This window comes from Embiotoca jacksoni, unplaced genomic scaffold (assembly GCF_022577435.1).
Source record: "Embiotoca jacksoni isolate LCO1_2020_lvr unplaced genomic scaffold, fEmbJac1.0.p SCAF_7, whole genome shotgun sequence".
NCBI classification, from domain to species: domain Eukaryota; kingdom Metazoa; phylum Chordata; class Actinopteri; family Embiotocidae; genus Embiotoca; species Embiotoca jacksoni.
This window is the reverse complement of record NW_027185425.1, coordinates 11,988,667-12,016,639: the sequence shown is the minus strand read 5'-3', so window position 1 is coordinate 12,016,639 and position 27,973 is coordinate 11,988,667. Positions and strand designations below refer to the sequence as shown.

At 41.6% G+C, this 27,973-nt stretch overlaps 4 protein-coding genes across 7 annotated transcripts in view; 2 read left to right on the top strand and 2 right to left on the bottom strand.

Annotated features, from left to right (window-relative positions):
* Positions 1–102: 102 nt before the first annotated feature.
* LOC138214778 (peptidyl-prolyl cis-trans isomerase FKBP14-like) lies at positions 103–3,896 on the top strand. Its single transcript, XM_069176577.1, has 4 exons — positions 103–393; positions 1,107–1,258; positions 1,763–1,890; positions 2,175–3,896. The coding sequence occupies exons 1-4, from the start codon at positions 200–202 to the stop codon at positions 2,331–2,333; spliced, it is 633 nt and encodes a 210-aa protein (XP_069032678.1). The 5' UTR covers positions 103–199; the 3' UTR covers positions 2,334–3,896.
* Positions 3,851–12,206, bottom strand: wipf3 (WAS/WASL interacting protein family member 3). 3 transcript variants are annotated; one of them, XM_069176574.1, is made up of 9 exons: positions 12,087–12,205; positions 11,865–11,949; positions 10,045–10,124; positions 9,139–9,274; positions 7,814–7,966; positions 6,983–7,705; positions 5,515–5,652; positions 4,991–5,095; positions 3,851–4,886 (listed from the first exon to the last, which is right to left on the bottom strand). In XM_069176574.1, the coding sequence occupies exons 3-9, from the start codon at positions 10,120–10,122 to the stop codon at positions 4,846–4,848; spliced, it is 1,374 nt and encodes a 457-aa protein (XP_069032675.1). In that variant the 5' UTR covers positions 10,123–10,124; positions 11,865–11,949; positions 12,087–12,205; the 3' UTR covers positions 3,851–4,845. The 3 variants fall into 3 exon arrangements, with proteins under 3 accessions (XP_069032675.1, XP_069032676.1, XP_069032674.1); XM_069176575.1 differs by having other exon boundaries at positions 4,991–5,092; positions 11,865–12,206; XM_069176573.1 differs by having other exon boundaries at positions 11,865–12,205.
* An 819-nt stretch (positions 12,207–13,025) lies between these two features.
* On the bottom strand, positions 13,026–15,285 carry LOC138214612 (proline-rich protein 15-like). The gene is made up of 2 exons (XM_069176364.1): positions 14,987–15,285; positions 13,026–14,477 (listed from the first exon to the last, which is right to left on the bottom strand). Exon 2 carries the CDS (start codon positions 14,455–14,457, stop codon positions 14,071–14,073), a length of 387 nt encoding a protein of 128 aa, XP_069032465.1. The 5' UTR covers positions 14,458–14,477; positions 14,987–15,285; the 3' UTR covers positions 13,026–14,070.
* Positions 15,286–22,004: 6,719 nt separating this feature from the next.
* oxnad1 (oxidoreductase NAD-binding domain containing 1) overlaps positions 22,005–27,973 on the top strand; it is a 7,803-nt gene continuing 1,834 nt past the window's right edge. The window contains exons 1-7 of one of the 2 annotated variants that reach the window (XM_069176246.1): positions 22,005–22,140; positions 22,550–22,663; positions 23,242–23,305; positions 23,502–23,605; positions 25,964–26,105; positions 27,469–27,714; positions 27,841–27,949. In XM_069176246.1, the coding sequence (XP_069032347.1) occupies positions 22,557–22,663; positions 23,242–23,305; positions 23,502–23,605; positions 25,964–26,105; positions 27,469–27,714; positions 27,841–27,949 (772 nt within the window). In that variant the 5' untranslated portion in view covers positions 22,005–22,140; positions 22,550–22,556. Of the gene's footprint in view, positions 22,141–22,549; positions 22,664–23,238; positions 23,306–23,501; positions 23,606–25,963; positions 26,106–27,468; positions 27,715–27,840; positions 27,950–27,973 lie in introns of both variants that reach the window. The other variant, XM_069176245.1, reaches the window with a different exon arrangement.

Here is a 27,973-nt window from a genome sequence, read left to right as displayed (position 1 = left end):
TGTGGGCGGGGCTGTCGAGGAAAAGCAGCCAATCAGAAGACTATTTCCTGCAACAACTTGCATGATGAAACGTCACTGCCACGTAGAGGACCAACTGCATGCCTTGCTGTTGTTCTTGCTGCTTCTGCACATTTGTCTAAAAGTTTTTTAGCCTTGTGTGTTTCTCTTGGCGTCTCCTCTGAAGGTTGAACGTGTCGGCATGCTACTGACGGTGCTGAGCTTCCTCTGCTCCTCCCTGCTGGTGTCCGTCAGCGGTGGGAAGCTGCCTGAAGCTGAGGTGAAGATCGAGGTTCTGCACAGACCTTTCCTCTGTCACCGAAAGTCCAAGTATGGAGATATCCTGCTGGCGCATCATGAGGGCTACTTAGAGAATGGTACAATGTTTCACGACAGGTAGGATTTACAGACTTTCAAATAAGTTAAGAAGAAGCTGACTCCTCTGTTTCTCCTGGGTGGGGTGGGGGGGGGGGTCCTGTGTAGTCAATAGTGTAGGACAGTGTTTCACTTCTAATAGTAGTCTATGAGCCATATCACTAACGGTCTCCTTTGTGCAACTTCAAATCCACTTTATCTTTTCCCAAAATAACTTAAGCTGTGCGCAGCCTTATTGATGTCTGTGGGTTTGTTAGTGGGGACACCGTTTGAAATGTTTTTGTCCAATTTTTAAATCACACAATACAGTACTGCAGGTTTTTGTGATTTGATTCTACATGCGCTTTTTGGTCAGCTCAGTATTTTTAACCTATTTAAAAAAAAAACATCCCATCCCTGGAAACACGCAACGTCAGGGAGACGTCAGTTCAACGTCTTTGCTCAACGTTCAAATCACGTCCCTTGGGTAGCCGGAATGAAAGATTTATCATACAAATAATATTGACCAACAGTGACATAAAGATCTGTCATAAATGTTGCATGCGCCTAGCACATGTATGTATTTACAAAATATTTCAATACGTTGCCATAATGACCCCATAATGCCCCCCCTCCCCGCCAGCCATCCCTTGCAGCTAATACGTGTTAACTTTCCACTGTTATTGTCTCTAATAGATGTCTGTTCTTCCCTCTTCTGACGTGTAACTCTTTCCACGTGTCTGTTTGTCCACCAGTCGTAGCCATGGTGACCAGCAGCCAGCATGGTTCACACTGGGCATCAAAGAAGTGATCAAAGGCTGGGATAAAGGCCTGCAGGGCATGTGCGCTGGAGAGAAGAGAAAACTGGTCGTACCTCCAGCCCTGGCCTATGGGAAGGAAGGAAAAGGTACTGTAGCCTCATCCAAGCCTATAAAGCTTCACTGCATGCTGCTGAACAGAAGTGTGGCTCTGTCCTCCTAAAAATGTTTCAGCTTCTCAAAATGGGTATTATTATGTACATATGTTATGCATGCATGTCTGTGATACTTTCTGTTTTGAATGGCTTTCTAGGACTCCCACACTGAATGTAGATTTCATTCAGTAACATTAGTCCAGTTTTTCTCAACATGGAGCATGTGAACAATACTGTGCTTCATTCTGGTAAGCACAAACCACACTAACCAATAACAGTTGTCTTTTCTGTGCCGAACTAACCTCTACCAACAATTTTAAAAAAACAACCCTGAATGACTTGATAGGATTTAATGTGCAAAGTAAGTTCGCTTGTCAGCAACACTTCCAACACGTTTTCTATGTTTTAACTGTTTTCCTCAAACTAAAGCACACTTACAGAAACCTAATAACGGTCTCAGTTTTAGCTGACTTCTTGCCTTGTGTTGTCTGTGATCAGGTAAGATCCCACCTGAAAGCACACTGACCTTCGTTATCGAGGTGCTTGAGATCAGAAATGGACCGAGGTCACATGAGTCCTTCCAGGAGATGGACCTCAACGATGACTGGAAGCTCTCCAAACTTGAGGTGAACACAAGCAGTGCTCAACAACTACTGTGAGGTTAAATGTATCAGTCAACCATCCCTTCCAGTTAGCTGCTGGTCCCCAATCTTAGTGGCCTCGGACCCCTCATCACCGAGCAGTGCCTGGCCACGGCCCTTTGTCCCTGGTTGTCAATGTGTCGGAGTTCTGAGCAGTCACAGGACCTTTTAGACTGTCAATCATAAATAATAATTTATAAATGTTGTTTTCTTTTTTCTCAATGGCTCCCAGTCTGTCTCAATCCTCCTGTTCTTCATGTGTCTGCCAGGTGAAAGAATATCTGAGGAAGGAGTTTGAGCGTCACGGCTACCCTCCCAACGACACTCTACATGAGAACATGGTGGAGGATATCTTTTCCAAAGAGGATGAGAACAAGGACGGCTTTATATCCTCCAGAGAGTTCACTTACAAACACGATGAACTGTAAAGCACTGCCAAGTACTCACGTGTGGCTCATGATGGAAATACTTGGGTACAGAGTTTATCGCAAAGACTCTCTCAGGATATCTGAAAGAAATTTAGTTTTATGCTTGTGCGGTGTGTGGCAGTTCAACCTTTCCTGTGTGAAGCTGTGCATGGTAGGTGCGGGAGACTTGGTTTAACTGTTTGTGAAATTTCACTGAAGCATATTGCTTAATTTTTCAGGATTTGCTTCCTCAAGTGTGTTTTGGGAGCATTGCCAGCTAAATTTTTGTAACCAGAAACTCTCCTATCCCTGCAAACACTCAACGTCAGGGAGACCTCAGTTCAACGTTCAAATCAAGTCCACCGAGTAGCTAGAATGAAAGTTTAACATCTTTTTTTAACGTCTTTTGAACGTCTACCTTGGACTTCACTCGGACATCAATGTTGAACGTTTAAAAAATACATTTTAAAAACTTTCATTCTGGCTATTCAGTGGGCGTGATTTGAACATTCAGCAGTCTACCTGATTTTGCGTGTTTGAAATCACCATATGGTACATTTACATGGAAGAATATGAGACCAGGATTAAATATTTCCGCTTCATCTTGCATATGAATTTTAAAGACTGTATTTTCACTGTTAGCAGTTATCAGTACACTTCTAGTCACGGTGCATCCTGTGGGCAGATATTGTAAGAAGATTTATTGCTGAATTCGACTGCAAAAATTTAAATAGTCTTTGCTTCCTTTATGAAGTCATATTAGATTAATGCAGTTTCATTTTTATAGCTCCAAGTTGAAAAAAAAAGACAACTTTACAAACAAGTAACCATAAAGTATTTAAATGAATCCTGTCATCTTGACTCTAATCTGTGTTTTTCAACAGACAGATGTGAACTTTAGTGATGTAAATGTTCTATTCAGCAGTAAACTGGGTATTTCTTTAGGGTTTAACTGGCATTTCTCCTGACAGACATGATGATTTGCTACAGCAGAACCTGCAGGTGTGACAAATGACATAAAAACTTTGTTTAATGTTAGTGCTCACAGATACCCAGACACAATACTGAAGGTGCAGCACAGTTACACCTCAGTGGAATCCACTCATAATCAGTGTCATTAGAAATACTGATAAATCTGGATATCTGTGAGAAAGATGTCAGTACTGAAAGGCTCTGTTGTTCAGCCTTGGTCTTTGTCAGTGAGTGCTGTATTTTCAGATTTTTCAAACACAAATTTTGGGACAAATTTGTGGTGACTGAATGAATAATCCTGCCTCCAGAGTAGACTCATGAGAAAACACAAGGGAGATTATTTGTACCTGTTATTCTAAATGTGTTATTCTGAGATATTGCGCACACAAGAGCCTTAAACCAGAAAATGACTTGACTAGAATGTGGACTGTCCTGTTTCTGTCGCTTCCTTTATGTAAACTATCAAGGCTAAACTCAAAATGCAAATCCCTGTAATGTTTGTGGCAGCTGTGTATGTTACTTTTTTCTTTCGAAGACAATGTGATCAATAAAGTGGGGTCTTTTTACACAAAGATCCTTTGGTTTATTTGATGGTCACACATTGAACCAGCAGGTGGCACTGTTGGTTGATACATACTGTAAGGGAAAGGAAACAGTATACCTCATAAGTCATCTATTAATAATAGATAGATATCCCATAATCCTCACAATGTCAGTGATTGTCTTGTTACATTTCCTTAAAAAGAAATAATCACATTAACACAGGAGAGCACCACTATACTGTAAGTTCAATGATTTATGAACACCCAGGGTTAGTGTACCCTGCCTTACAAGAGAATAGTTACCAAGAATTCACATATAATCATGTTTTCACATTGAGTTTTAAAAGGAACATAATTCACAAGTTTTCAGTGTAAAATTTCCAAAATAAAACAAACAACTTCTGAGAAATATTGCGCGAACATCAATTTAAAAAGGTAGCAGTATTGTTTTGGTGCATACATTCTTTGCACCGACAGAGAATCTCACCCAGACACCGGTTTGTATATATTTGTTTTTAAAGAGCTTTTTGATCTTTAAAAATGACTGGGTGAAATGCAGACTTTAAAAGTGTTACTGTAAAGAGGGACGGATCAACACAAGGTGACAGAAGTCTCAAACGAGTGCTCTACACTGTATGTAGATAATGAAGTGCTTGAATTGTCACAAACTGTGTTGTGTTAAAAATACTGGAACACGTTGTCCTTGAAGTGCATGTGTATGTGTGAAAGGTCTGTATGTAGCTTATGAGTATGAGTGGGGCGAGTCCTCCTCCTCACACACATTCATAACATTCCACACTGGAAAAGGTCAGAGGTCACATAGTCAGTGTAAGACGGGACCATGTTTGACACTTGCATATATACACACACAGACAAATACAAGGCACACAAACAACACACACACACACACACACACATAAAGCCTAAACAAGTCCATGGCTGTTTTGTTGTTGTCATGAGCTGTCATAAGACAGAGGAGGAATATTGAATATTTTCTTTTTTTGCTGTGTGTTGGGGACTCATCTGAGGTGTGTCCTGATCCCAGGTGGTTTGGGGTTCACTGTAAGAGAGAGCAAAGAGGAAGAGAAGAAAAATGACCACTCAGCAGATGAGACCAAAAGTCCTGGGTGAGGTTGAGACGTAATGAGAGTGCTGAGTGGTTACCTCTGTTTTCTTTGCTGGGGTAGATTCGAGGGAAAGGCTTGAATTCATTGGGTGGGGGTAAGTCTTCCACAGGGTGGAACTGGAACTTGGATTCAAAGTCATCTGCTGGAATAAAAATGCAATTAGAAACTTCCACTTTGTTATACCAATATAAGTTTGACCTCCATCACAGTTGAACTTTAAAAAATTAACTCATAGAACTGTCTAATCACCAAATCTTGTCTCCTTAAAATTGTGTTATTTATGTCAAAAAATGATAGCAATTACATTGCTCCATTTCTACACAACAATTACAGATCAGAAAAAGAAAATTCATACAGTATACACCTAAAATATAAAAGCGTGCATAAAAACTAAGTTCAAGAAAGGAAGGAGGAGACTATAAACAACAGTGTGACACAAGTAAAAACATTTATTGAACCCATAAAGAATAAAAGAGAGAAAATAAGATAGATGGTCTTATTTGTTACCGTACAAGTTTAATCTATCAAGTCAATTTACTAGTAATATTAAAAAAGTTGTACCCAGGCTGTGCAGGTGTCCATTCCTGAGACTGGATGGGGGCAGCGGAGGAGGTGGTGGAGGGGGAGGAATGCGGGTGGACAACTCGGTGGTGGGGGAACGCGCCGGAGGAGCTGGTGGAGGAGCCAGCCGACCAACACCTGTTATCAAGAGAAGTCAGGCATCACCATTACAACATAAAGAATTAAAAATCAAATCTGATGTGCCATTTTCTAACACTGAGACTGGTCGGCCATATTCACACTTTTTTTTCTGAGAAAAAGCAATGATTTGTGTAAAGCACTAAAAAAAAACTGCAGGGTTACGCAACACATACTGCTAGCTTTAATGACTAGCTGTAAAAGCTGCCACGGTTTCTAAGCTATACTTGGCTGGAAGTTCCAAACACAGAAAAACAGGAAAACAAACAATTTCTACAAATAGCTTCTGGTGTTTTATTAAATTCCCACAAACATATAAACGCATTTAAATTGTTCTTGGAGGAATCAAGATCAGTGTTTTACAATAATAAAAAAAAAAAGTAAAGATGAGAGAATATATTTAGTGACAGAACTACTTCCTGTCTCTGTTTCTAAATTATCTTCTCACGGCCCGCTGGACTAAACATGTGACCCATTTGCAGGGTTAGAAGGTTCCCCAGGTTGGTATGAAGAACCACTTCTAGGCTTCTTTAAACATCTTTTAACTAGAAGAAGGTGACTGCAGTTGTATGACTCCGCCAACCAGTCAATGCAGTTTATATCCATGTCTGTCCAGACTCATAATATATGTAGTGAAGCTTTTCAAGGAATTTGTACATAAAGCTGATTCTGATAGAACACAAAGATTTAGCCACGACGATGCTTAAAATGTGTGTTGCTGCAAAGAAGCTACAAATTCTAAAACGTAAACGTTTCACACACATCTTCAACCTGACAGCAGAAGATCTTTACAATCGCCACAGTTTCAAGGTGAATACCCAAGGTTAGTGTCAACAATTCAGTATCTGACTAAATGGGAAATATGGTCATAATCTCCCCTTTTGTCCTGACGTATGGTGTTAAATGATGGCAGAAAGGAGTTTTTGCTGAACACCATGAAGTCACAGTGAAGTTGACCTTTGACCTTTTGGATATAAAATATCCAATTATAATTTTTGGTGAAATCTTGTCATAATTAGCACACAATTAATAATAATTAGCATAACCAAGGTTGTGGCCAAAAACCTCCTCAAAGGTCATAGTGACCTTTGACCACCAAAAATGAATCACTAAAAGCACACAGTCATGGCTTTGAATTCAACTACATTTCTCTCCTCTCCTTTTTACATCACCCTTAATTTGTCAAGTTGGCTCTGTTGTGATGCTGGCTGTGCGTTGTGCTCAAACATGAGTGAATATATGATGCAGAAAAGTTGTGTGTTATGATGATAGAAGTGTAAATCAACCCTGATGACACGAAAGACTTTTTTTTTTATTGCCGTCCACATACCTGCACCTCTGGGCACAGCTGGTGGCCTTCGAGTGGGAGCATTGCAGGGATATGAGGGAGGCAGAGAGCGCATGGCTGGTGAGGGCACTGGAGCCAACTTGGGGGGCGGTGGAGGGAGGGTAGACGGGCAGCTTGGGGTGTAGGAAGCTGGGAGAGGGGGAGGTGGAGGTGGGGGAGGAGGCCCCAGGGGGCTGTCCCGCAGTATGGGAAACCTAGAAGGCTCAGAGTGGACTGCAGAGGGAGGCAGAGGGTAGAAGCACCCTGAGGAACGGTCGCCTGGGACAGTCAAAGGAGGCTGGAAAGTTGGAGAAGGTGGGGGGTGGGGGGGAGGAGTAGAGGGCTGGGAGTCAGATGGGTGGTGAGGGTGCTGGATGGGGAGCCATGTGGGCTTGGTAACCTGGGACGGAGGTGGAGGAGGAGGGCAGGAGGGGAGCGGGGGAGGCTTGTTCGCTGGCCGGTCCTGGAAGGCTTGAGGTGGGAGAGGCGGGGGAGGAGCAGAGGGAGGGGGAGGTGGAGGTGGAGGAGGAGAGGAAGCAGAGAAAGGAGGTGGGTGCTTGCTGCCATGAGAGGGGGAGGGAGGAGCAGAGGACGAGGGAGCGAGCGGACGGTGGATGAAGCTGTACATCTCTGACATCCTGTGAGGCTCAGCAACGCTACCCGAGTCAGCTGATGTGGGCGGGTTCCAGACCGGCTTCATGGAGGCCGATGAGCTCGATCGAGAGACTGAAACACACACACACACACATGCACAAAAGGAGTCATTTCAATGGTACAGATTCTTACAGGTGAAGACTGAAGAGATCTACTAAGGACATGACAGTTTGCACCAACCTGGGGTCTTGCCTGCCAAGTCTCTTTGTCCAATAGGCCTGAGGGTGGGGAACCCTCCAGCAAATAGCCCACTCAAAGAAGTTCCCGTGGGTGGCATCCCACCCTGGGAAACGCCAACGTTTCCGGATACATCTACGGCGTCAGCCTTGGGTTCTGGAGAACATCACATTTATACAGTAGTTCAATAAAATAAACAGCAGTAGACATTTATCATAAGTCATGAAACTCTGATCATTGAAGTTTTTTTTTACAGTATTTGTTAAGTTCATTATATTAACTTACTTATTCATTCAGAAAATCACTTACTTTATGTGCTAATTAGTTTCCTGACAGTGAAAAAACAACATAATGAAACTCGCAGCTGTATGTAGTTCAGGCAGTATCGTGAGTATCTTTTGCACCCCTTCACTCACCTACAGTCATCCTCCTGAGGACTAACTCCACTCATTTTCAGGTGGCCTGCCTCCTTACATATAACTGATATTGATACTGTTAAAGTGCTATTTCCTGGCTGTGTGTAAGATGAGATATGTCAGTCACTCACTGAATGAATACATTTTGAAAATGTTGTAAGATACATCAGCACCCACATTTCAACATACAGTTTGTAGTCAGCAGACTCTCTTTGTCTCTTCACTCTATTTCCATGGGAAGCTGTGTGTTTGCTATGTCTAATAAAGGGGATGAGGGGACTCATGCAACAGTAATTTGCCATTACAGTAAACAAGTGTGTAGTAAATATTTCGAACAAAATTTTCACAACTCTAATGTTCCATTTGAATCTTAAAATGAATGTCTGTTGTATCTACAGTAAGAGTTTGAACTTAAAGTTTACTTTCCATGAAGAGAAAAAGAAATGTGTCTTGCGCCAAGGTAAAACATCAACTTCGCAGACTTTACAACACTGTCCATAAAACATAATAAAGTACAAAAGTGACTTCATGATATATTAAAGTACATAAACATTTGTTGAAAATAAAGGTTATGCTATACTTTGTCCTGTCTGTCGTGTTGCCCATTGTATATAGTGGTTTCCTCTTGTGCCTCCATCATTATCTGCTCTCGGGCATTCCTTCCTGAAGTGAACACCGGCCAGTAAATGTTCAATAATAGACCTATAGAAACACAACACCCTCCTGGTGAACTGAATAATCCTCGTGTTCTCCCCTCATCTTCATCTTTAATGTTTTATTTTGCCCATAACACATCACAATGGCACACTTCAAAATACAAATACACTCGATTAGATTCAGGCACCTTCGTGAACACAACTTAAGTACATCCGTGCGTGTGTGCTAGAGAACACAGAAGGTTGTTGGGCTTACTATCGACGACGGGGCCACTGCGGTCGTTGACCTGTGTGACTTTCCTGAGCTTGGCTCCTCTCTGGATGTCGGCCAACAGGGCATTCCTTCCACCTCCTCCTCCTCCGGACTGGAGCTTAGGAGGCTCTAACGGACACTGTCACGCAGACACAACAAAGAGCTTTGAAATTTGAATAAGTCAATGTCGGCTTTCGAGAACCATTTTTGCACAATCCTATGACAATATAGGATATAATTCATCCGAAAAGTGAGAGATTAATCACTAATGATCTGAACTGTGATGCAGAACTTTTTCAAGATTGTCGGTTTCTTTGATATAAGCTTTCTATGTAAAGATTGAGTGAATGACATACAGTATATCATCATCTCAACTTCTTCCTAGCTCCTTTACAAATGAATACAAATAAATGAACCCCTGTGGTGAAAGCCTGAGGTGAAGGCAGAAGAGTTGCAGAAGATGAAGAAAGTGAGGAGAAAAAGAAGAGAAACAAGAGGGGGAGAACATAATTTCTATTTGATTCCTAGAAAGCTGAATGTTTCTTTCATATTTTCTACATTAGGAGGCTCTATGACTTCAGATTATTCATTTTTTATTATCAGCTGAGCCATGTCCCTTCAGTGCAGCCCTGTTTGCTGGCTGCAGCAACTCATTTAAACATGAGCACACGGAGAGCCTGCTGTGGAAACATAACACTCCCCTGCTACAGAGAGTCTATGTCCTATTCTGTGTGTGTGTGTGTGTGTGTGTGTGTGTGTGTGTGTGTGTGTGTGTGTGTGTGTGTGTGTGTACGAGCTCAATCAATAATGCAAATGCCCTGCAGGTGTTTGGTTGATGGGCAGCAAGAAGGATACAAGTGAGTGTTTACAATTGCATGAGAGAGAGTTGAGCAGTGCACACGGTCTCACCTGTGGCAGGGCAGCGCTGGGAGGAGGTGGCGGAGGGGGCCCTGAAGGAGGCGGGGGGGGAGAGGGGAGGACTGGCATGCCTGCAGAAGACAATGCACACCTTATTACTGGAAACAAAGTTGCCACCCAGGTCGTGTAATGCAGCCACTGACCAGCTTCTTATTGTTTTTTTTGTCCCCCCCGCATGTCAGAAGCTGCTACTGTGCAAAGGGGCACATTTGATGACCTCCCACCCTCTTCCCTGAACAGGAAGAGCTTTCACCACCAAACAGCACAAAACAGGAAACAGCAAGCGCTCCATCCTCTCCAGAGAAATCTGACACACACCACCAACCCCCTGTCACCACAACGACTCTTCTTCTCACAATGCCCTGAGGCAGCACTTGGGACAGGAACAATGGTGAGTGTTGTGTGAAAAGTAATGGACCCCTTCCATGCAGTCACTCAATGAGCAAAGGCCTTCACTGCTATAACCGAGTGGAAAACACGTTCAGGAAAGTCCAGAGGAAACACGCTGCAGCGTGCAAACACATTGTTCTTTTTTTTCCAGAGTATGTCGAATATATAACTAAGAACATCATGTCTTCAAGAGCAACAGGTTCTGTAATCAAAACAACACTAAACGTCCACCTCAACAACTTTCCAAGAGCACCTCATGTCCGGGATTATGTCACCATGTTTCAATCTCCACATGTTGATGGTAACTGAGCTAGAAAAGGGTCCAGAGTGACGGTCACTGAGACCTCCACCCACCATCTTGACATCATAAATTGTTGGCAAGTTGTCCTCCATGACTGAAGGACTGAAAACAGCCTGAGGTTTGTCTCATTTTCTTTGGAATTTGCACATGCTCTTCTTCAGCAATTTAATAAAACACAGAACAGAACCAGTGTTTGTGGATGCATCATTCTTGCCTTCTGTATGCAGTTTAGGTTTCCCCCCTTTGCAACCGTCTGACTGTCCTCTGCGGCTATTTCCATCTTCCTATCTGTGTCAAGCAGCCTCTGTGACACTGCCAGCTAAGATCTTTAAAGGGGCAAAACACTGGACACTGGTGATAGATGAGCTTTTGCAGAACAGGTGGGACAGTAAGTGGAAGTGCACCTCTCACACCACTTGTTGTTTTTCTTTGACCCCTGCGTGCTCTTTCTGAGGTAGAAGAGATCTGATAAGATACAGACAGCTGGAACTGCCAGCTGCTGCAGCATACACAAGTGTCTGACACTTTCTTTGTGAGACACAAGCAAAACGTTGTATTTCCTTATGCCCATTTTCATATTGTATCACTTTCATCAAATGTACAAGCTTGTTTGTGACAATGGGAACATATTTAAGGAAAGGAAATAATGGTTGATTTTGAGATCATTGCTATTTCTTTACACAGGAGAGAGGTGGTGATCAAGGAGACCCCAAACAAGGAAACGGTAAAGCCAATGTAAAAGTCTTAAAGAGGTCGTCCACATTTGTTTATCCGTGCACTGTCAGCTGATTTTTGTGAGATGAATATACAAGTAAAAGACAGGAATAAATACTCTCCTATTCAGTTATTTAAAGTAGACTTTAGGCACACAAATTGCACATTTTTATTATAACAGGTAGGTAGGTAGGTAGGTATTTACTTTATTAATCCCCGAGGGGAAATTTTTTCAAATAACAGAAAGGCCATCAAACAAGAGGCATGTACACTTGATGAGAAAGGTACCCCAAAACAGTCTATTTGCCTTCTTGTTAAAGCCATTTTATTATTACGCATTTCTGGCGCACATTTCCCTCAAAGAACTGTCACGTGCAGGTGTGACATAATTAATACGCGGTCTTACCTGCAAAAAAAAGATTTGAAATCCACCTGTTTTCAGAGAAAGATTCAGTGAGATGGAGCGCAGCACGCTGCCCTCATGGTGCGCTCTTCATAGAGGGACAGCAAGAAAGTTATTTTTAGTCAAATGAGGACACTCAGGATATCACAGGTTGGGTTGTCAACGGCTGAGCCTTTTGGAGCTCCTCTAAACATCTCAAAAAGTTCCAGAAACTTTGCATTTTACTTCATGATGGAGACGCAGACTTGTTTAGGTCCTGGTTGGCTCTGCTGTTCGCTGTTTTCAATTCACTCCCGTGTGAGCGCACAGTGCAAAGCCACATCTTACCGCCCCACAGTCTACACGGGACCAATAGAGAAAGGCTCGGCTCTGCGTCACTGCTTCAATTCGTCCGGAAGGTGCCAAGAAACTTTCTCTCACCTTGAATTACGGCTGTGGAATAAAGTAAGCATTATGTGTTCATGAGAACTGGTTCTGACTGAGAGGCCAAGACGTGACTTTTACCTCACAAAATCTCACAAGGTGTTTTTTATATATCTTCCTTTCATGTTCCAGCTCACGGTGTCCGCACCTTTTTGCCCCCCTGTGTTGAAAACATGCCATTACAGGTCGTCGTTATTAATTTGTGTACATTCAATTTAAGCAGCCACCGCTTGTTTCCACACATAGCACCTTAAATAAAGAGCTACAGTGGGATACCTGCTGCACTCATTGTTAAGATCCACATGGGATGTCAAAATTAGTGAAAGTGCATCAGATGTAACCCTTTAACATCGACATGCAAGGTGCAGGTCTTCACATACTACAGACTCTATAAACACTAATTGATTGTAATTGCCCTTTACAAACATTGCGATAATGACGCATTTTGATGGTCAGGCATCAACAGCTGCCAAGACTCGTGATAGGATTCTTGCATTTTCATCTTTTACGTTGTTTTAAAATTCACGTTTCTAAAGTTTTTAAGTGACTTTTTGTATCACTTTTTGTAAAATAGCTTGTTTTTGTCTTCGGTGTGAAACATTGGATGTTTCAAGATCAATTTCTGCCAAAAAGGGGATGACAAAGTAAGTCAGACATAAATTACCCTCGCACTGTCCAGGTTGAGGGGTTACAGAAATTGACTGTGAAGCAGACAGACACACAATCATTCAATTCAGCTGTAGCAGATATCAGATTTATTTCTCATATTTAGCCTTCATGTAAGTATTCAAAATACAGTGAAAAGTAAATCTACATCACTTCCTTGGCAACTTGCCCATCTTTTATTCATATAGATACTACGTTTACATTTTATTGTAGTGGCAGTAGCTTTGCTAAGGTTAAAAAATATGCCCGATTTCATCCTTCATCAAAATATTGAATGCTGTCCAGTGTTGTGCATCTGACTAAAAGCTGCTCACAAACATTCCTTAATTTCTTTTTTTGCTCACACATATAATTAAATCCTTTACACCTTAATTAACATCCTTCAAACCCTTTAGAATCAACAGTTTTGTAAAAGCATTGTAAGAGGAGCATCACATTTATCCTTCATTATTAAACATACATTATTCTTAGGACAGAAATCATGTAAATATCTTATAAGCATTTTTTTTTTCCTGAAGCACATTACACATCTTAGGAGTACTGAGAGAAAATGGCATTCAAAGATTGTGTGTGTGTGTGTGTGTGTGTGTGTGTGTGTGCGTGTGTGTGTGTGCGTGTGTGTGTGTGTGTGTGTGTGTGTATGTGTGTGTGTGTGTGTGTGTGTGTTTTTAAATGGTTGTGTGTCGTTTTATGAGCTGTCCAATCACTGAAATGGGGATACCCTGGGACATGAACTACACTGGGCTCCTAAGTGTTCACTGCATTAAGACTGCATCTCTTCTTTTAAGTATTGATTGTGGAGTAATGTTGTAAAAAATGGTTAATTAACCATCATAAGCAAACATTTTCAAATTGCTGTGCATGGTTTCTGTGGCCTTCTGGCAAAGTCCATCAACAAATGTCCAAAACCTTTAATATTTCTTGTACCACATCATCATATTCACGTAGTATTGGGCTAAAACTTGAGTGCTCGTCATCTTCATCATCACCATCATAAGCGACATACAGTAGACCTCTTGCATGCCACATGAGAATAAATCATCTTCATATATGTATTCTCCCCTTCTTTTCAAGCCTCTTTGTAAGGCAGTCTTTGATCACCTCCTTCCACTCCTCATCATCATCGTAAGTCCTCTTTTTCTGGCGCCACATTCTCTGTCTCTCTATCCTGTACAGGAAGACTCGATCGCACCTTCCTCTTCTCTTTGAATCTACCTGAGCGGGACACCTTCATGTTCCTGCGGCACGTCTTCTCGTTGAAGACCGACTCCAGGTGGGAGTCGTCGAAGAACTCATCGCTGATGCTGGAGCTCCTGTTGGACTCCTGCTGTGGCAGGGACTGGTCACCGGAGGTCTTGGAGGCAGCAGCACTGGGCCCTTTTGGCTTCTCTGGCTGTGCAAAGGGGTCAAAGTCTGGCTCAAAGGCTTGGGCTGAAACTGAGTCCTTGGGGCCTCCGGTCTTTCTCTTTGGAAGGAATGCCTTCCACCATGGGGTCCTCTCTGTCATCTTTGCCTAGAGGAAGGGACCTGTGATAAGGAACAGATGCCGTCACTAATTCATCTGTTGTTAAGATGTTCTCATCCTTTACATGGATTTTGGCAGTAAAGTCAGGTCCTGTGTGAGGTCACATTTATTTACTCTCAACTCTCTTAATTCAACATCAAATTATTCCGTCAAAAACACTGTATTTAACAATATTTGTAAATTATTACTCTGAAACATCACTGTCATTGTACTCATCCTGCTCTAGAGCTACATCCTCACCTTATAATCGTTACAAATCCCATTCTATTTATTGTAATATCATTTAGCCTGCGGGATCTGAATGGATTATAACTTTTGGCTACTCAGATTGGCTCTCTCTCACCTCTCATTTCCCATTGATGAGACATCGTTTCACCGACTAATCCTATGAATAACCAGTGTAACCGTGATGAGCTTTTCTGTAAAACTGGTTTAATGAGTCGTGAGAACAGAGGCGCAATCATTCTCCGTGATTCACAGCTGAACAATACGCAAAAGAAGAAACTCTTACCTGAGCTGTAACAGGAGGTGCAGACACTAAAAACTACCCAAAGCAAAGTGTAAATGTCACACGTTTGATTGTTCTGAGATATATCCACAGCACTCAGTGTTCAGTGTCTTCTTCTTCAGTGGTGGATCAACCGTGAAAACAATCCCTCAAAGGGTCGCAGAAGTATCCCATTTTACGCACGCGCCAGGTGTCCTGTCTCCTCACATCTCCCACCACCAATTCGTTGGAATTGTTTTCCTCTTTCTGCTGTGAAATATCTCTACTCTTTCTCAGCAGTTCTTCAGATACCTACAAATGGACAGAAACATTTATAAGGAGCAGCTTTCCTCTACTGAACCAGCAGGTTTCCGCCTCCGAAACTCTCGTCCAGAAGCACCTGTCTTCACTCCTGATTGGATGAAGTTTCGGAGTCTGTCACGTGAGCACTGCTCAGGTGAATCCACTGCAATGGGAGGTTGGGCATGTGGTTGCGTGGCAACATACCCCATGGGACCGTCCGCGTCTTCGGTGACAGATTAAAAAAAAGAGTCCTTTGTATCAGCTGAACCCAACCCAAGCCAGGGAGCCAATTAATGTGCCATGTTTTGGATAGTTAAGCTGTGACTTGTCGTACAAAGGAGTGGAAGCGGGTAGTGAGATGTTTATTCAACGTATTAATAGTAGTCTATTAATAATCCAGATCAGCATGCAGTCAATTCAGGCAGGCTAAATGGTTTTAAACGAGAGCCTGTTTATTAGAAGAGTGCATGCGACAGGAAGAAGTCAGGCATCTCCTGATATGACATTACAGCACTAAACGTGCAATTGTTGTCTTGTAATTTCACATTAAGTGAGGGGAAGCAGGTTGGCCTGGTGCCAGTGGCATCAGCTGCAGTACTTGTCTCCTGTGTTGCTTCCTGATGCTTTAACTTGTCCTCCTACTGTACAAGTCCAACTCTGGAGTCAGTTTCTCTCAGGGTTCATACGGTTTGATGCCTTTCTGTCTGACTGTCTGTCTTTCAGAAGGACATATGACCTTTCTTGTCCATGGTCCAGATGACCTTTGATCCAGTACAGAAAAATACTCGAAAAAGTCAAAATTATAAAAGATATACAGCAATAGAGGGTTCTTTGAACTCACTAATGCTGCTAGTAATTTTCTAATAGTTTCTCAATCAAAGATTGTTTGAGTACACTTTACAGGCACCTGTACATGACATAGGTCAGTAGTATATTTAAATGTTATGCTTCATCATGCATATGCTTTATACTCTTATATTTCAGAAGTAAACAGCTTTTGTTTTACTCCACGATAACCATATAAAAAATGATACACCGTTATAGATTAATTAGATTAGTACCCAAAATTAGCTCCACTTGGATCTATGAGTAAACTTACCTCTACTTACACTTTAATGCATTAATGTACATAATGTATGTGCAATCCAATAATCCAATATTTTATAATATTAGAGCATATGATGCATTTATGCATCACCTCCTAGATGCCCTGCAGCTCCAGTCTAAAGGAAATGTGATCAAACGGACCACTGGAGGGGGTTTTCAGACACAACATCAGTCGGGCTTGAGGAAGGTAAACATCAGCCTTAGGGCTTTTTTTTCACATGTCAATGTCCAAGCTCTCGTTAATGCCCTATAACTGATCCGTGAAGCAACTACAGGTTCATAAACCATTAAAGCAGCACCATCTTCAATTTAAAGGTGGTGCCCAGTTAAATAATTGTATTTAAGCCAAAGATTAATAAAGGTAAATCATTCCTGAACTTCTTTAAAACAGTAACATTCTTAAGATGCATCCTTAACCTTTGAAGCCCTAGAGGGAGAAGACATAGCAAAAACTATTATTAAAATATGGACACACATACTGATATTTACACATCTGAACAAATCTCACAAGTGTTCGCTTTATTATTACAAATATTTGTTGTTATAATTTTTTATTGTGGTTGCAGATATATACTCTTTTTATTATGGGTACGCAATTTTCGAGCAGGGACCTAAAAAATAGGTGTGTTTTTACAAGGTTAATACACAATCGATGTTTACCATATATAGTATGTTCAACATGTATTTCAAGAAGTAAAGCAGAAAGTTTAGCAGTCTCCATCCATGTACAGATCCTGTAGCTTAACCTATGGCAGAGGTCTTATACAGTATTATTCACATGATCAAAGGCTTGAAATTCATCACAAATGTAAACGATCTTTTATTCTTAAACTTTCTTTTGTGTGAAAGCCAAGTTTCAGAGTGTCATTAGATCCTCCTAATTAAAGAAATTACATCTCCAAGATGTAATGTTATGCTGATAAAAGCAGTTTCTCTGACTCCCAGGCCAAATGGTTTCTGTGTGAGTTGCTGCCAACAGGGAGGACTCAGTCTGAGCTGAGCAGCCGAGACACAGAAACAGAGAGAGGAGGGAGGAAAGGAATCCTGTAACAGGGGAGTGAAAGCTGCGGCACCAGGAATGTCTGCCCCTTCTCTCTTTTTTCAGCAGTCTGCAGGTGGCCTGCATACCTGGGGGACTCCCTCTCCTCCCATCTCCCATACCAGTAGAAACTCCACTGAGTTATTTCCTCTCTGCTACCTCGAAAGCTGTCTGTCACTTTATGTTATTCTTCTTGTGCACACACAGGTGAGCATAAATGCAACTGAGACTCAAATGCTCATTCATTTTTCACCTATGTAAACACTGTTCTACACATTGTAGATGTACAGATTTACATTTTAAGGCTCAAATTAACTGTTGAATTGTTTCGTCTATAAAATTCCCAAACAGCAAGATGATGTCTTTGATTATCTTGTTTTGTCCAGCTGACTGAACCTTTTAAATCTTTGTCTTTTTTGCCACTTTGTAACTTATTTTGTCTGATAGACTAAATAATACACACATTTTTTTCAGCCCTGCGTTCCTACTCATCCAACACCCACGTGGATATCACTTCTGCTGGTCTGAGCGGCATCATAATCACAGGATGTCATCTCGCAATATGCATTCTTCTACTCTCTGTCCCAAATCTCTTGATCTGTTCTCCTCTCCAGGAAACTATAGGTAGTCTCAATGAAAGTTGATTATTAACTCCATCTGCTTCAGATAACGACAACATCCCGGCATGCATTTTAAGATAAAGATCTGCTCTATAAACATTTATCTCCCCAAGAACATATCTTTCATTGAACTGATGTCTTGTGTGTAGAAAACTAAGCGATGGTTTCGAGAGATATTGAAACAATGGCTGGTGTTGCATAAGGTATTCCCTCAATGTGTATCTGTTTCTGTCTGGTAAGTGGTTTCTGCCATCAGAAACCACATGAATCAACACTTTTTCTCCTTGACAACCACCACATGGTCGTGAGGGAGCAGTCGTCATATTTGATGGCCAAAAACATGCATTATTTAGCTGTCAAATATAAAGTCACATTTGAACTTTATTTCTATTTATTTCAGATATATAAAGTAAAAGTGTACTTTGTAAAACTAATAATTGGAATTCAGTTACTCAATTATTTTCAGCATGAAATTACTAATCATATGTTTATAACCATTAATCTAAACACTTAAAAGGCCTGAGTCTGACATGTATATTGTATATACATAAACATGTGTATAAATATGGCTACTATTTGTAAGGCAATAGACTGATACAAACTGAGACACATGGGACCCGTTCAACCATGTTTAAATATTTTTGTTGATTCAGTTGCACACCGTTCAAACTATATGCGCCTGTCCAAGCTCATAGTTTTGTATGTGGTGACGCCAATGTGTTTGCATCACGCATGAGCCATGTGCGTATGAGGCGAAATAGGCATTGTGAAAATGAAAAACCTGAAAATCTCTTCTTGCCATTGTGCAGCACTGAACAACAGGTTGAACCGAGGTGTGCTAACCATGGGAAAGAGAGCAGGAAGGCAGCCAGTTGGACTGGTAGAGTCAGCTGGGAAAAGAAAAAGCCAGCGGAGGAAGTGAGCAGCTACTGTATCTAAGGACAGTAACGACACAAACACAGAACTCGTTTAGTGGCCCTTTCAGACAAAACAAACCTTCATAGGGCCTTCAAATACTGGTAACCCTGTAGATATGTTCGGGGTCATAACTGAAGAATACATGGCTCAAATTACATAAAGGAATTGTAATAACACAACAAATAAACGGTCTCTTCCTTGTGAATGAGTTTCGATGTATTACATTGTGTGTTTATGTTGAAGATTGCAGTGTTTGTTTTCCTCTATGCTTTTTGGAGCAATGAAACTAGGAGTAAAGGAACAAGAAACTCACCTGAGCGTCACCTGTGATTAGCGCTGCAGACACCAAAGATGAAAACTTTCAGGAATGCAGAAAGGAATCTTACAATTACTGGACGCTTTCTTTGTGTTTGGTGTGTTTCTCTTAAGTGTTTCTCTTAAGTGTTACAATTACACAGACATGCAGACAGGCAGCTATGGACACATGCGCAGATTTGGGTAGTACAATATTCACACTGTGAAGGCCTTCCATCAAATACAAAACTTGGCACCACTACAAGCCCAATCTTAAACTGGACTCATTCCAATTCTAACATGAAACCAAGAGTCCTAAACCTAAAATAGCCTATTGAGCATCCACCTTGGATAGTGTGATTATCATTGCATTATTTTTCTGGTGATACAATATTTCCAATAGCAAAAGAAAATAAACTCAACCGTTTGTGATTGCATCAAGAACCATTTTGGTGAACAATCTAAACCTAATTAAACTTTCAGAACTGATGGAAAAAAAGATTTGTCTCTTCCTCTTGTTTGCATTGTGGCTCCGGAAAGTCTCTTGTCAAGCAGGCTCCGAAAAGTCTCTTTTGTTGTCTGTCTTATTTGCAAGTGATTCCTTTTTGTTTTACTTTCCACATCTAATTGCTGACTCCCCTTGTGTCCTTATCTTGTGATCTACAACCAACTCAGTATTACCATACGAAAGCAGATACAAAGGGAATGGGGGTGACTGTCAACTGTTTGTCACACTGTATAAAAGCTGCCCTACGGAGGAGATCTGGAAGCACTGCTGGACACCTCTCTTTGAGGGTGCATGTGTTTGCTCCTTCTTGCAAGAATAAATGTCCGATATGTTTGATTTTGAACCAAGCCTCTGAGTAATTTTTCTAACAAGAACTCTGAAAGTGGGACAACAATCCCCAAAAAGTTTCAAAGTTTGAACATTGTTTCATGGCGTAACTGAAGTACAAAATGCAACTATTCAATTCAATTCAATTCAATTCAATTCAATTCAATTCAACTTTATTTATATAGCGCCAAATCACAACATAGGTTATTTCATGGCACTTAACATATTAACGTCCTTACAGCAAGACGTTACAATATTATACAGAGAAATGAGACATAGGAAACAAAAGCCTTAATTTCCCACAGTATCTTACAAAGTGCGTCATTATCTTAAAACTTGTTTCACAGAGTGTGGTGATAGTAGAGGGCAGCCATGCATGTCGACACAAAGCTTCTGGTTAGGCACGACATATCTTCAATACAATCATCGTCAATCATATTTTTAAACTGACACTCCTAAAGTTTGCATGATTGCTTCCTGACTGCAAGTTATATACGCTGTTGCATTCACCTTTCATGGAGAGTTTTACTCTTTACTTGACCTTTAAGATATGAAATATCATTACTTGATCAAGTTATCCTGTCAGATGTTGTTTGAAACGATGTAATAATTAGTGAATGAATTCTGGTGTTATGGCCACAAACGTGTTTTGTGAGAGTATTTGTGAAATTTTAAGAAATTCCTTTAAAGTGTTCCTGAGATATCATGCTTGAAAACGGTACGGACGGATGAGACATGAGGTCACAGTGATCTTGACTTTTGACCTCTGACCCTGAACATTTAATTATTTTATCCTTGAGTTGAAGTGAATGTTTGTACAGAGTTTAAAAAAAAAAAATGCCAGCAAAGTGTTCTTGAGATATTGCTTCAATGAGCATGGTACGGACAACCTGTAAACGACTCGCATAGGTATAAAAACACAGCCAGTGGACACTTACAAGCTCTGACATAAAGACCTTTAAAATTTCCCTCAAGTGGCATCCTGATGAAGCAGCCAGATTGCTGTCAGAAAAGTGCTCACTTTTATTTGACCACAAGATGGAGCCAAAAATGATTCAATGATCAAATGTTATTTAGACTTCAGGGTGTAATACCGAGTCATCACAGTCTTGGTGACACTCAATGGTAACAAATATAATAGATTATACTTGTTGCCAGTGCATGTTGCCAGTGGCACAGATGCACCAGAACTACACTTTATGTGAGTTTTATACATATTAATTTAGTGTTTCAAAAAAAAGAGGCATATCAGCTGTTAAGTGTTACGATCTTTTTCAGAGAACCAAACGCCAAATAAAAGAGCTCCTAGAGTTCATCAAGATATCTAATTTTAAGATAAAAACAAAGAGACATGCAGTGTGACTAGAGAATGTCTTGCACCTCTCACTCTCCTTTTTCAACCGGTGTTGCTGGAAGTATGCCAAGTTAAATATGGTCGGAAAAAAGTGGTTAACAAGGTGGGAGACTGTGGTGAATTCATGTAATTCAAGGCCATAACAAATGACACAGTTTATCTCCTGAAAAAGTGCTGACTAATCTAGATGTCACAAACAAAAAGGGTTAAAGTTAAATCCACAGAATAAACCAAAAACAGTGAAAAAAAAAAAAAAACCCTGATGATCCTGCAGCTTCATTTTACAAAATGTGAAATTGCTCTATTTTACAGAATTTGCAAACACATAGTCAAACATAACACAGTCTGACAATGAGGGCTGGCAGCTTTTAAACTTTCTAAAACCCAAAATTTTTGACTCATTGAATTACATTTTGAAGGCTTCATGTTGCGTATTGTATTTGAGCAATTCAGTTGTATTTGAAGTAGGAGAGTGAAAGGAGTCTGGTCGAGAAGTCCGCCGCCCAGGAGGGGGCGCTGCTGCTACGGATTTCATACACCACAATTCATTTAGCAGAAGAAGAACACCGCCGACTACAGCAAAACATCGTCGAAGAAGAAGAAGACCGGAGTAATGTCATGTAATCCTAACATGTCCAAGGTTATCCAGAAGATGCTGGAGAGAAATATGAACAGGATTTGACAGAAAGTGAGCGCCGTCTTCTCTTGGTAAGAAGAACAGCCGGTGTTATGTCTGTGTCAAAAAAACAAAGCCGACCGGCGTTTACAAGCTAGCAGCTGTAGCTAGTGAGCTAATGTGGCCGCATGACAGAGGATGTCACACCAAACTCCGTCTGACATCACAACTATACTTTTTTTGTTTTTGTTTTTTGGTCAGTATGTAACGTTTTAAGATCAGTCTGCCTCTTGCTGTTTTCATCCTGGTGCATTAAAACACGCCTCGGCGGGTGTCGGTGAGTGTTATCGATGAAAATGAGGTCCCGGAGGAAGGTTTTCTGATGTCGGTGTTCACCTGACGCGACCAGATTATTCCTCAGTGTTTAGAGGCGGCGGGTCGATGTGTGACGTTAAGTGTGACTCGGGCCAGGTGACATCTCACTCTGTCCTGTGAACCCAGGTCCGCGATGACCGTCCCCCGTTTCCTGTCCTCCGCTGCCCGGAGCCTCCTCCTGCCGTGTCCGGCCGCCGGTCTGCTCCGCTGCCGGCTGCCGGGATCCGGTTCTTCATCGAGGTGAGTTCCCTCCGGATCCTACCGGTTCAGTGTGTGTTGTCCTCTCTGTTGTCCTGGTCCTCTTGGTCGGGGGGAAAAAAACAAAAAACAAGACATTAAACGGCACCTTAGGCTTTAGTTGACATTTTCCACCACTCTCTTGCATATTAAAGACTAAAATACGTATCTAGTATTTGAGGAAATAATGGACAGATGATTCCAAATTGAAAATAATAATAGTCCTGAGATATAGTCTGCTGAAAGTTTTGTTGTCACCCCCCCCCCCCCCCGTCTCACTTCCATTTGTAAAAAGGCAGGAACAGAAGTGTCTGAGCATTAAAATGTTAAATTAAAATAGCCAAAACTATCCACAAAGCTGCATAAACAAGGGGTTCGTGAGAGAATTTGTTTGTTGTTTTGTATTTTAAGTGAACAGGCCCTTTAAGTTTATTGTTCCTTGCTGACAATGAGGGCAAACTCCACTTGCCCTTTTAGACTTTTCTGGTCACATTAGGCTGCTGTTTAGCTCTTCACTCACTGCATGAGAGAATATTTGGCATGCAAGGCAAGTGACTCAACTGTCTCCTTTTTGTTAGAAGAAATATGTCCTCCAAAAGACAAATGGACCATCTCGAGAAGACAGCGAGCAACTACAGACAAAATGTAAGTCTTATGTTTTGTTAAATAAGTATCTGTCTTTAAAACCATCAAATTATTCTTACTTCCTGTCCGAAGATTATTAACCTACTTCTAAACTGTCCTCTGTTGGTGTGTGTGTGTGTATGTTTGTGTGTGTTTGTTTGTGTATGTTTGCGTGTGTTTGTTTGTGTGTGTGCGCTTAACTGGCGACTCAACGTAGTCTCTGTATCCAGCTCAAGTATGTGGAATCATAAACGAGTCAGAAACAGTAAAACGACTGAGAATAGCCGTCCATCCAGACTTCATCTTCAGAGCAGGACAGTGGTGAGTTGACGCTCTTTATTTCTTCACTCTCAACACATTTGTCTGTGTAAAGACTTAAATAAAGTTAAAAAGCTGGAGTCGGATCATTTTAGCAGGTTTTCTTTTAGAAAAAAAAAGACTTGTGATTAATCTAATATCAATATTTAGCAATACATTTTCTGTTGAGCCGCTCATTTATTAATAAACTAGTCTTTGTAGTTCTGTACACCACATCATTGAAAATCACAATACACAGACTGACAGTGCAGTTTGATGGAATTTATAACCTCCAGGGACGACACCAGGCAACAATGCTGCAAATTGTACTGCTATAATATAACGCATACACCCATCAGCGCACAAAGGCCTGTTCTCTGTCTAAATAACTCGGGACTAATCAAAGTAAAAATTCTGGACACACGCTCATCTTCTATGTTTTCTAGCTGCAACAGACACTAAAGTGATGAGGTTTTTAAAAACAAGTAAAACATATATCTGCTTTAGTAGGAGCATGTCAGCAGCGTGTAGGGTTGTTGTGTTCCTCACAGCAGTGTTTATCGGCCCCTTCATGAAGCCTGTAGTGCCCGTAGTCACCACATGGTGGCAGGATTGTGTCAGAGTCATCTGCTGTGAGCTTAATCTTTTCATAAAACCTTTACAGTGAACGCAAGTTACAGTCATACATCAGTCAACACAACGTTGTCACATCAGCTGAAGGAAGTATCTGAGCTCATTGATCATTTAGAGCCTCGTGTCAGATAAAGAAACCAAATAGATTTATGTTGAGAGCTGCTTGGACGCTGGCGGCTTTGACTTCAAAGACAGAATAGCTTATTTTGTTGACTGATGCACAACATTAGGAAATGTTTTACCTTTCAAACTAACTTCAAGTGACTCTTCTATCAGGAAGTTGAGTACTTTTTCGATGAATACGGAGCTTCTTTTTTTTTTTTTTCTGTTCCCCTGAGTCTCGGTCTATCAGTCAGCGTTGCCAATATTAATTAGTGCACATGCGGTACATACATGAGGCCATACTGTAGGTGGGCGGTGGTGAGAAATAAAACTGGCAGCTGGTAGCCCTGCGGCAACTGATAATTGATGGAAATAGATGGAAATCCTTGAGTTTGTGTTTTTCAGAAAAAGGACTGTTTGTCCGTCTCCAGGTGGGAGAAGAGTTGGAGGAGGAGGAGGATGTGGACGTGGACGGAGCATATGTTTGTAGTTTCACGGCAGATCCATATTTATGATGCCTCTGAGGGTTGTCGAGTCCGTGTCTCTCTCTGGTGCAACAGTGGTCATTGTGTTGGTGGAACATCAGCCCAGCATTGTGTTTTCCTCTGCGGCTACGCAGTTCTGCTTATTGATTGACAGATGCGGCCACATTGAATGTAAGACCGGGATGCTCCACTTTGAATAAGCTAAACAGCAGGCAACTTCACATCTGGTTTGCTTTCATTGACACGTTGACCCTCAGTTCAGCGGGGGGGGGGGGGGGGGGGGTTTACTAAAGAAATAACCATTGTCGAGAATTAAGAATAGTCAGCCATTATATATTTAGCCTGAATAACATGATGCACATGTGAAATCACCACAATTTGTGGCTTTAACACCTGAGACACGCTGCCTGCGACCTCGCTGGCTGCACTGCTGCAGCGTGGCTGCTGTCAGTCATATCTGTCTACGTTGAGATTGCCTTTTGATAATGGCGAATAATAATGAAACGTTTGAGGTCCGACAAGTGAAGAGTTGTACTCCAAAAGCAGGCGCATGTTTGTTTTCTGTTGTTTACCCTTGTTTAGAGTGAGACGCACGCACGCACGCACGCACACACACACACACACACACACACACACACACACACACACACACACACACAACACAGACAGAGCACCAGAAAAATACTGCCCTTCACTTGGTAAATTATTGACATTATATGGATTTCTATTATGATTCTTTTGTGATCTTATGTGATCACAGATCTTTTCCCTTGTCTATTTTTGCTAGGAACTGTGTGCATCACGCATGGAAAAATAGGCGTCTTATCTATTCTTCAGATGACACATTGCAAACGCAAGGCATGCGCATGGCACGCATGTGTCATGCAGGCGGTGTGTCTGCTCTAACTTGTTTACACGGGCGCCAAAAAGAAAATCAAGACATTCCTCGAGCGCCACGCACGCAGTGTGTTCAAGGCTTAACATTGTAAAACATATTTGTATGTAAAATATATTTCAGCTCTATTTCCAAACAGCAAATTTATGGTCAAAGTTGAAGATATTTTCCCAAACATGGATTATGTTCAAACAACTTGTGTAATTTATCAAGCAACTGATTATTGAACCTTCATGTGACAGTCAGGTTTTGTGGTTGTGCGTGCAGGGTGGATTTCCTCATCCCTGGTGTGGAGAAGGTGGGAGGCTTCTCCATGTGCTCCAGCCCGGGTTTGCTGCAGCGGGAGGGGGTCATTGAACTGGCCGTCAAATACACCAAACACCCCCCAGCACACTGGATACATACTGTGGTGAGTGGGGTAATTTCTCTCATGATATCATAAAGTATGAGTTCACTGGGAAATGATTGAAGGTCACTTGAAAAGGTTGCTGCCGAGGAATCTGAAAAACCCTGCAAAGTAGACTTGGTCGTCCTTAAGGCTGTATAATGGCTTGGCAAACATATAGTGTGTGTTTGTGGGTGAGGCGTTAAAAAAGTGAGATGAAGAACGTGAGAGAAAAGAGACAAAGTGGGAAAAAAATGATTAAAATGTGTAGACAAGTAGCTGAGGTGTTAAAGAGTGGAAATTAACATTGTGACACCTTCACATGTTTTGTCAAAAGGAGCGCAGCAAAGTCGGATGATATTTTGTAATATAATTTGTTTGATTGGTGTGTGTGTGTGTGTGTGTGTGTGTTTGTGTAGGGGGGCATTTCTTTCTATTTTTATGGGGACCAATTTAGAATTTTCACTTCCACTGTCGTAAGGACATTTAGGCTGATCGGCACAACTTTAAAGGGCAATTGCAGGGTTAAGGTTACGATAAGGTTTGTGTTACGTTAAGGTTGAGGTTTGGCGCTTAGTTGTGACAGTGAAGGTAACTGGCTGGGGAATGCGTTATGTTAAAGAGTGTCCTTTTGTTCTCAGGCAATCTACAAAAGAGTAAATAGCAGTTCAAAGTTGTGCAAAGTTTGTGTAATAAATGTATAACCTTGTATTTATCTCCCAGCAAGCTGCTATTTAAGTATCCTTTAAAAAAAAAAAAGAATCCACTGGTGAGAAGTTGTATGAATATGAACCATGTTTTCTTCCAGCTCGCCGCTCTTTCATCGTCTACATTGTTTGCAGCGTCTGTGTTTGATGATGAGCCCTAATAAACAGCTGTGAGCCACTGCGCCGTGTGTAAATAAGGAAGAGAAAGTGGTGTTTGAGCGTTGTGAGACGTACAGCTCGGCTCCGAGATCGTTTGATGATCCTGCTCTTTGATTTTGTGCTCCAGAAATAGTGTAGAGACCATCACAGCAGATTAAGAGTGCATGCATTATGTTGGCTTGTGCTCAAGTGTACCAAAGCAGATGAAGGCCCATTTACTGCTCCCTTTAACTACAGAAGACCTTTGCAGCGTGTGAAATCGATACAATAGGCTTGTTGTGTGAATGCATTCTGATCTAAAACTGTCTTTTTACTGTTTTATGTAGTAAAGCGACGGTGTATTTTTTTTTATACCATGAATTTTTAATTTCTCAGGAAAGGTGTACTTTAGCTGCTTAGCAGAGAGAAATTGATGGAATCCAACTTTCCAGCCTACTGGGCTCAACACAGTCCGTTTCCAACGACTTTGACATTTTTCGTTGTCCGTTCTGACTGACTTCGTCTCCCCTCCTTCCTCTCAGTGCGCAGTGGGCTCCAGCGTGGCCATGCGTGTCGGCGGCAACTTCTTCTTTGACCCGTCGCCCTCCGACCCCTCTATGGACTTGCTGTTGGTGGCCGGTGGCGTCGGGATCAATCCTCTGTACTCTATTCTGTTGCACACGAGGGATCTGCTGCATCTCAACCAAGCCTCGGGTGGTCGGGACTACAACATAGGCTCCGCCCACCTCTGCTACAGCGCCAAGAACACCCAGGAGTTGCTCTTCAAGGTATGTCCTGCCATTATGTTTTTGACCGATTTTTTTTTTTTGTGAGGAGTTTTTCAAGATAACATCTTGTTTTGGAAGTTTGACAGATGTTACAAATGTATTACAAACCACTGTCTGGGTTCCCAGGGCTCGATCACTGAGGCGTGTCGGGAGTTTCCTGACAAGTTCTCCTGTGACTTCCACGTCACGCAACAGAGCGCGGATGTCGACCCGCACCTCCATCCATTTCTCAACCGTAAATAACACGCATACACTTTTC